Source organism: Hipposideros armiger, unplaced genomic scaffold (genome assembly GCF_001890085.2).
Source record: "Hipposideros armiger isolate ML-2016 unplaced genomic scaffold, ASM189008v1 scaffold_1274, whole genome shotgun sequence".
NCBI classification, from domain to species: domain Eukaryota; kingdom Metazoa; phylum Chordata; class Mammalia; order Chiroptera; family Hipposideridae; genus Hipposideros; species Hipposideros armiger.
In genome coordinates this window covers 27,272-36,968 of record NW_017732624.1, presented here as the reverse complement: position 1 = coordinate 36,968, position 9,697 = coordinate 27,272, and the positions used below count along the sequence as shown (strand labels likewise).

Sequence of the window (9,697 nt, the reverse complement as noted above, 5' to 3'; positions counted from 1 at the left end):
TGGCACCATCATTGCGCTCTTCCTGGGCGAGGCAGATCAGTCGCCGGCCTCCGGACGGCCACTCACAGCCGCTGCTGGCTACACATGGTAGCTTATGGCAGCCCACTGCAGCAGGGGACTGCAGCCTACGCCGTCGCCGGTGACCCACGGCAGCCCAGCTCCAGGTCACGCTGTTCTTCAGCGGCTTAGCTGTAGAGGGCAGTGTCACTGGCCCTCATATGTGGGATCTGAACCGGGCCCTCTGGCATCCCAAGCCAGATCTTAACCAACGCGCCACTCGGCTGACCCTCTTCTGTTCTTATATACTCTGCTTTCCTGCCTCCTTTTCTACTAATGCTATAACCTCTGCCTGAAATGTCTTTATTGATTTTCCAAGGTACAATCTATTTTCTCCCTTCTCTGAAAACCTTCCAAAGCTGGAAATTGTCTCCTTTCTGAACTTGTTAGTCTACTTTATATGTGTTTTCTTATGTCATTTGCTTCTTCACCTTGTATTGTTGCACTTTATCGTACATATCTGACAGCTTCAGTTTGACTGACATCTCCTTTTGATTACCCTACAATACTTCCCTTGTGCTTTTTTTTTTAACTGGTTTAAGATGTAAATTTTTCTGTTTCTTGAACTTCATGTCTGTATTTATGTTAATTATACTACTTTCCCATTTTTCTGTAGGATCCAATGATGCCATTGCTCCAGACTTCCCAGCTCAGGTGCTAGGCACAAGAGATGATGACCTGGCACTCACGGTTAATATTAAACATAAAGAGGGAATCTATAGTAAGAGGGCAGTGACTAAGGCACCCCTGTCAACAAGGAAAAAGTACTTTCAGAAATATAACACAGGTAAGTGGATTGGCTTTGCATGTTTTATAGCTTTTTTTTCCCTATTCATTCTAACTATTCATTCTAAATGAGAATATTGTCCAGTTTGTATCTTTTTCTGCTTTGTTATACAGACTTTTCTCTTAGTTATTTATTGGGTATATACAAGAAGGTAAAATATTTATAAAATCTTCTAAAATGCTTCACAGATTTTTGAAAACTGTAAACTTTATTGTCACTATAGAAAATAAAATGTTGCAACTTTGAAACAAACAATATCCAATCAACTCTGTTTTAGAGACTAGTATCCATAGAAAGTCTTGATTAAATTGATTAATTTCTCTCTCAGATGGTGCAATCTAGTGACAATTTGGTAAACATAGATAGTCCTGTGATCCCATCGACAGACACTTGAGGAGGGGGAGGATATAGAAAAATTGGCAGGGATTAAAGTGATAGACTAAGGGAATTCCATCAGAAGTTTGCACAAAGAACTCGCCAGGTATAACTTATCCCTAGGCTGTATTTAGTAAGGATGATGTGTTTGTAATGAAGTCAGGCTCAGTTACCTAAAGGACCTCCATAACCTCCCACCTGTTATAGGAGTCTACTGATACTGTTATTGTTGGTCTGTTTTTAAACTTTGCATCTTAAGGAAAAGCCTTCGCCTGACTTAATCCTATGCAGCCATTTCACCATGGGAAAAGCACAGCCTTCAAACTCTTCACCTTAAATGGTTAAGAAGGATAGAGGGGAAGATGCCTGCCTGAAGAAATTGAATAGTGACCTATGTATAATAATAGCTAAGTGAGCTCATAAAATATATCAGAAACAAAAATCTCAGTGGAAGAATTGGAATACAAAAGTGAGAAAATCTCTTAGAAAGTAGAATAAAAAAGAAGGGAAAAGGAAAAAAAAATAAAGAAGAAAATTCAAGATTGGCCTAAAAGGTTCATCATCAAAAAACAGGTGTTCCGTAAAGATAATAGAGAAACAGTTAATGAAAGCCACATATATTAGAGTGAGTAAATCCCCAAATCATAATACTGAGTGAAAAAAGCATGTTGCTTAAAGATACAGAGTATTATATACTGTTATAAAATTAAAGATGTGCAGGGCCGGCCGAGTGGCGCAATGGTTAAGAGCTCGCTTGGGATGCCAGAGGGCCCCGGTTCAGATCCCACATATGAGGGCCAGTGACGCTGCCCTCAACAGCTGAGATGCTGAACAACAGCTCGATCTGGGGCTGGGCTGCTGTGAATCGCCAGCAATGGCATAGGCTGCAGTCCCTGTGGCAGTGGGTTGCCATGGGCTACCGTGTATAGCCAGCAGCCAGCGTGAGCGGCCAGCAGCCGCAGTGAGTAGCTATCCAGAAGCCGGCGACTGATCTGCCTCGCCCAGGAAGAGCGCAATGATGGTGCCAGCTTGGGCCAGTGAAGCGACATCCTCCACAACTAGATTGAAGAACAAGACGACAGTGACTTGTCTGTTCCCCTTCCCCCAATTCCCCAATAAAAAATCTTAAAAAAAAAAAAATTAAAGATGTGCAAAACAATCCAATACGCTGTTGATTCATGCAATATAGTTTTAAAAATACAAAAACATCCTTGAGATTGATAAACTCTTAAATCAGTATAAACGTTGCTACTGAAGAAACAGAGAAAGGTATTATTGAGTCTTTACACAGGAAATCATTATATCTGTAATGTTTGTTTTTTTTAAAGATTTTATTGGGGAATTGGAGGAGGGAAGCAGTGTTGGGGAATTGGGGAGGGGGATCCCCCTCCCCAAGTTGTTGTTCTTCAACCTTCGTTGTGGAGGGCTCCAGTCACCATCTGGCTTCCCATTGGCAGCTTGTGGTCTCCAAGCTCAAGGTGCTGTGTTCAGTCTTAGTTGCAGGTGGGCATAGCCACCATCCCATGCGAAAGTCGAACCAGTAGCCTTGTTGTTAAGAGCGTGCACTCTATCCACTAAACCATCCAGGTGGCAGCTCAGCCCAAGGTGCCGAGTTCAGTCTTAGTTGCTGGTGAGCGTAGCCCACCATCTAACAGGCAATCTTGTTGTTACATTAGCTGAGCCATCCTGCCACCTGTTGGCAGCTCAGTGACAGCTCAGCTCGGGCGCAGCGTCACTGGCCCATGTGGGGGTCGAACTGGAGGCCCAGTTGCTCAGAGCTCGCGCTCTTAAGCCAACTCTTAACCAACTGAGCCACTCGGCCAGCCCTGTAATGTTTTATTTCTTCAACTCTGTGGTAGACACACTGGTGTTCTTTATGTTAAGTTTTTAGGAATATCTATTGTCTTTGTGATTTTTTTGTTGAAAAATATTTATACTTAGAGATAGAAAATGAATCTCTAGTCAACCTATTATAAAATCATATAAATATTATTAACTGTTCTGTGACTTATCTTTACTGTATTTGTGATTTTTTTAATGTATTTGCTAACATTATTTTGTGCTTGAGTTTTCTCATATGATTAAAAAGGAAAAGAGCTGATTTTTAAAAAGACCAATAAGATAGATAAATATTTAGCAAGTTTGACCAAGAAAAACAGAAAGAAAACAGAAAGTATTAAATAAGTTTAAAAGGATATATAGCTTAAGGAAATTTTTTTTTAATTAAAGTTTATTGGGGTGAAATTGTTAGTAAACTTACATAGATTTTAGGTGTACAATTCTGTAATACATCATCTATATATTACATTGTGTGTTCACCACCCAGAGTCTGTTCTCTTTCCATCACCGTATATTTGATCCCTTTTACCCCCATCTACCACCTCCCTCCCCTACTACCCTCTGGTAACCACTAAACTGTTGCCTGTGTCTCTGAGTTTTTGTTTCTTCGTGTGTCTTGTTCTTTTATTGTTTTCAGTTTTATATACCACATATCAATGAAATCATATGGTTCTCGACTTTTTCTGTCTGATTTATTTTGCTTAGCATAATAATCTCAAGACCCATCCATGTTTGTCGCAAATGGTACTATTTCATTTTTTCTTATGGCAGAATAGTATTCCATTTTGTATTGCATGAGTACTATATATATAATGTACATGATATAAGTGCTTTTCTAAGAGTGTATGAAATATCAAGATTGGCTCCATAAGTAACAAAAACTTTGAGTAGGCCAAAGAATTTGAGAGGGTTGTTCAAATCTACTTTTCTACTTTGAAAAAGATACCTGATCTAGACTTTTTTATTTTTTATTTACTGTCGTGTCACACCAGCAAAAAACAGGTTTTATATAAAGTGATACTTTATTTGAACCACTGTTGTACACAGAAAAATACGGAGAGCTTCCGATTCATATTATAAACCCACCATAACTGTCACAACTTTTACATGGGGGTGGCTAAGGGGTGCTTTTTTCCTAATATATATAAAGAGGTTTTAGGTTTTGTTTTTATGTTTTTTGTGGGGTAGGGTTACTTGCCTTTTGTGTTTATTATCTTTTCCTTCTCTGTGGCATCAGGTGATGCCATTATTTCAGGTTCCCAAGATCAAGTTCTTATCACTAGAGATGAGAACCTCTCAGACAAAATCCAGATAAAGGAGATCTACAGCAAAAAGGCAGTGACTAACGCTGCCCAACCTGAAGAGAAAGAATCGTTTCAAAAAGATACTGCAGGTAGGTAACTGGATTATCTGCATATTATTTTCTCCTGGCCTTCTAAAATGAGTGTAAACAGAACAGTATTCTCTGTTCTCTTCTCGCTCTCTTCAAACCTCCTCTAATTTACTCAATATCTGAAGTAGGATATTAGCTGTAATATTTTATCTACATTGGCTGATATAAAATCTAATATTTTATAAAACATTTTTAAAGTTGTTTGAGACATTTCTGGAGAGCTATGAATATAGTATACAAATAGACAAATTAATTTCATTCCCAGAAATTCTTATAGTGGACTTTTAAAAACTCTACTGATTAAAAAAATCCAGTGCCGTGAGACGCTGACTTTCTAATACCATTGTTGTACATAAGCCTTTGTGCTTTAGGAATTCAGCTTTTTTAATGCCTTAGCTACGTATCCAGTTAATTTTGCTTCAGTGGGACAATGCTGATGAAATATGCATGTAAAATGAGTTTAAGTTAGGATTAGTCTAGGCTCTGAGAGATGAAAATAAAAACAAAATAACGTTGGCTTAAAGAAGGCAGGAAATTATTTCTCTTTCTTGTAAACATCCAGAGGTAGACATCCAGGGTTGACATGGTACTTCGGAGTGTCAGGGAACAAAGCTCTCTCTCCTCTTGCTCCAATATTTTTAGCTTCCATTCTCATGCTGTAGCCATCTGGTCCATGTTCCAGCCAGCAAAAAGGAAGAAAGGGAAAGAAAAAGGCATATTTCTTCTTTAAAGTACTTCTCAAAATACATGCACCATTCCCCTTCCATCCTATTAGACAGACTTAGTCACATGGTCACACTAAGCTATTGTCACAGAGGCTGGGAAAGATAATCTTTATTCTGGTAACTGTATGTTCAGCAAAGTCAGGATTCTATTTTAGAGGAATAGGAAAATGGACTCCAGAGGACAGCTGGTCATCTGCCACAGTGTAGTATTTTGGAGCATAATTAGCCACTTCTCCTGTTTTGTGTATTACTTTTTTTCCAATAGTTATATTCTGGACAACACTTCAGAATTTTACCCCCCCCCCCTTTGCTGTTGCTAAATGAATGTTCCAGAAACAGTTTTGATCATGTTAATCTCCTAATCAAAAAGTTCTCATTGCCCTTAACAATAAAATCTTAAATTTTTTAGCATAGTCTTTCAGAACAGTAGAATCTGCTCCCAAACAACTTTTCAAACTCTAATTTTTACCTCTTTTCCTTGTAAATTCTATAATCAAATGAACCATATACTTGTTCTATCTGTCTCTTAGATGTTAAGTTCCTGACTCCATTCTTTTCTTCTGTAGTCATGTTTGCCTAGAATGCCTTTCTCTTTCCATCCCAGTGTGTATCTCAGCTCAATTATCTTCTAACACCAAAATTAGTGAACTTCACTCCAGAGTTCTGGCATGATCCTCCTAGCTGCAATTAGATTCTCCTCTTTTGAGTACTCACAAATCCTTATCTGCCTTTCTCTTCTGGAGTAATTTTTTTTACTTTGTATGATATCTGTTTTTGTGTATGTGTTTTTTTTAAACTCCAATTTAGATCAACAGTTTCTAACACATTTCTGATTACTCTTTTTGTTCTTTCTTCAACACCAGTAACAGTGCTTTTCACATAGTAGATGCCAGAGAGGTATTTAAAATTTTTTTTTCTCAACTTACTGCCTGGATAGGATGTTAATTGCCCTGTCTTAGGTTCCAGTGATGCTGCTGCTGCAGAGCACTCAGCTCAACTACAAGACACAAAGGTTCAAAGCCCATCAGACACCAAAGCCATTAAACAGAAAGAGGAGATCCATAGTAAGAGGATAGTTCCTAAGGAAGCCTGGTCAGAAAATAAAGAATCCTCGCAAATAGATGTTGAAGGTAATGGGGTTGGCGTATGTGTGTGGAAGAGAGAGAGAAACAGAAGGCAGCTCTATGTGTATTTCCATTTCATTCTGATGAAATAGAGCATCACGATTTAATCAGAATTCCATTTTTTCTTTTCTTCTTTTTTTCTTACGTAAATTAATTCAGTGCTACTTTGTCTATGTGGATATACATAGTGATTTGTAAAATAATTGTTACATCTGGGAAAAGATTTGGCAACTTAGAAACAGGATTATAAATAAATACCTAAGGCTGATAGTATTAAAAGTGAAGTATCATGTCTCAGTACTGAAACAGGGAAAAACCTAAAGGTATTCGAGAAGATGGTTAAAAAAGAGAAAAAGCCTCCATACAAACTTTTCAAAAATTACAATAAAAAAGAGCCAAGATCATATCTATTTATGTTTACTCAGGCCCCCTTTTTCTAACATTAAAGGAAAGCATAGAGGACACAAGCCATTACTACCTACCTGTCAAACTTTACCTCTTCGAGGAAGATAGAACAATACCAAGATAAGGAAAGAAAGTAATCAAGGAGTTATAATCTATCCATATTGTATTTTGAGAATAGTACAGGTGCAGCTACTCACATCAAGAATGTATAAGAGGGCCGGCTGAGTGGCGCACTGGTTAAGAGTTGGCTTGGGAGCGCAAGCTCTGAGCAGCAAGGCCGCTGGTTCAGATCCCACATGAGGGCCAGTGACTCTGTGCCCTCTACAGCTAAGATGGTGAACCACAGCTAGACCTGGACCTGGGCTGCTGTGAGTCACTGGTGACGGCGTAGGCTGCAGTGGAGCAGCAGTGGGCTGCTGTAAAGCTACTGTGAGTGGCTGGCAGCTGGTGTGAGCTGCCATGAGCCACCGTGAGCGGCCGTCCAGGGCCGGGCGACTGATTGCCTCACCCAGGAAAAGCGCAATGATAATACCAACATTGGCCAGTGAAGCGACATTCTCCGCAACTAGAATAAAGAATGAAAGGACAGCAACTTGTCTTTTCCCCTTCCCTGGTTCCCCAACGCTGTTCCCCTCCCCCCAATTTCCCAATAAAATAAAATAAAATAAAATAAATTCAAAGCAGGATCTCAGAGATACCTGCATACCCATGTTCATTGCAGCATTTTTTCAAATTAATCAAGATATGAAAACAACCCAAATGTCCATTAACAGATGAATGGATGAAGAAAATGTAGTGTATACATGCAATTGAATATTATGCAGCCTTAAGAAAGAAGAAATTCAGTCACATGCCACAGCATAGATGAACCTTAAGGATATTGTGCTAAGTGAAATAAACCAGTCACAAAAGGAAAAATACTGTGTATCCCACTTATATGCTGTATCAGAAGTAGTCAAAATCATAGAAACATAAAGTAGAAAAGTGGTTGCTAAGAGAAGGGGAGGGAGAATTAGTGTTTAATGGGTATAGAGTTTCAATATTGCAAGATGAAAATGTTCTGGAGATTGATTGCACAACAATGTGAATATTGTTAATGCTACTTAACTGCACACTTAAAAATGGTTAAGATGTTAAATTTAATGTTATGTGTTTCTTTACCACAATTAAAAAAAGAAAAAAGAATGTATAACATGAGAAAACAGAACACTGCAACTCTGCAGTGGGTGTTGTAGGAGATAAGAGCTTCGAAAAGAAAATCTGTAAAAGCGTACTCCAAAAGAAGAAAATTTTTCCTAAATGTTTCATACTCTGAATAATTACAGAAGACATGAAATGTATAAAATAACAGTTGATAATAATGAGATGTAAAGAAAGATTTAGAGTATCAGAACAAATTGAGGGGGAAAAAAACGTACCAATTAAGCGAAAAAGGAGATAAAAGCAATTAGAAAAAAAAATAATTATTTGAGTACTAACAGTGAAAATCCACCACAATGATGTCTGTTGGTATCTCTAAAGAAGATAACAAAAAAAGAATAAACTGCATAAGTAAAACTGAACCTGCAATTTACAAGGACATACAAAGTTTTAGGAAAAATTTATATATTATAACACCAGATGTATGTTGGTGATAGTACTAAGCTTCAAAGAAAAAGAAGAAAGTTCCTATAGACATTCATGCAGAAAAAGCAAGGAGAAAAAGCAGCCAGGGACAAGCAGAATAAAGAGAAGTTAAAGAAAGTATAAGTGATCTCACTTCATCTTTAAAGTTGATGAGTCAAGAAATATTATATACATGTAAGTATAGTATTTAAAATTATAAAAGTTACCTCTAAAAGTGTTAAAATCCAATTATAAAACATCCAAAATATTTAGAAAAATGGTAGGAGCAGCAGAGGTATAGAGGGAGGAAAAAAGAAATCAGAAAGTAAATTTATAACAAAAAATACCATAAAATGAGAGAATGGAGAGTATATAATAAGACTATATAAGTAAACATATGGGATAAATTCACCTATTTAAAAAAACCTCTCAAAAAATAAAAAGCATCTCAGATTAGGTTAAAAAAACAAATTTAGTCTCATGCTATATAGCAGGCATACTGAAAATAAAATGACTCAGAAGGTTTAAAAATAAAAGTAAAACTAGAGACATATGAAAAACATTTGGAGACATGATATTAATATAGATGAGATTAAGTTCAATACCAAAAGTGTTGCAGAAATTAAGGAGGAATATTTTTTACTGATTTGTGATTCACAATGAGGCTGTAACACAAATGTTTAAACATGAAATCATATAAAAATGTATAAAAAACTGGGAGCACCATCAGTAAGGAAGTTGATGTTGCCTTATAAAAGAATGAAGATATAGAATAATGTGAAAACAACTCTTATGATATATTGTTAGGCAAAAGGTGTTTGGGTGGGGACGGAAATTTGCTAGAGGGGGAGAAAAATTACAAAACAGACCATGAACTATCAGAAAACCCTAGAGTACCTTCAAGGAAAAATGGACAATACAGAATACATGGCATGTTTGCCATTTATTTAGACCTTAAATTTCCACAGTGCTTTGTAGTTTTCAGAGTAGAAGATTTTTGGTAAATTTATTCCTAAATATTTTAATTTTTTGATGTTACTGTGAATAGAGTGGTTTTCTTAGTTTTGTTTTCAGTATAATTCCAAGTGTATAATAAAATCGATTTTTTAAATATTTATCTTTTACCTTGCAACCATGCTGAATTGTTTATTAGTTCTAGTAGATTTTTAATGTAGTCTTAGGAATTTCTAGATACAAGATCTTGATATCTGTGACTATAGCTTTACTTCTTCCTTTGCAGTCTTCACACCTTTTTATTTTTCCCTAATTACCCTGCCTAATACCTTAAGTACAGTGTTGCATGAAAGTGACAAGAGCAGACATCCTTGTATCGTCCTGTCTAGGAGGCAGACATTGTATTTCATCATTGAGTATGATTTTTTTTTTT

At 37.0% G+C, this 9,697-nt stretch overlaps 1 protein-coding gene across 1 annotated transcript in view; it reads left to right on the top strand.

Moving 5' to 3' along the window:
- Positions 1-9,697, top strand: part of ALMS1 (ALMS1 centrosome and basal body associated protein) — a 130,386-nt gene that overhangs the window by 113,056 nt on the left and 7,633 nt on the right. The window contains exons 15-17 of the mRNA XM_019633288.1: positions 674-844; positions 4,296-4,451; positions 6,136-6,306. Coding sequence (XP_019488833.1) covers positions 674-844; positions 4,296-4,451; positions 6,136-6,306 — 498 coding nt within the window. The remainder of the gene's footprint in view (positions 1-673; positions 845-4,295; positions 4,452-6,135; positions 6,307-9,697) is intronic.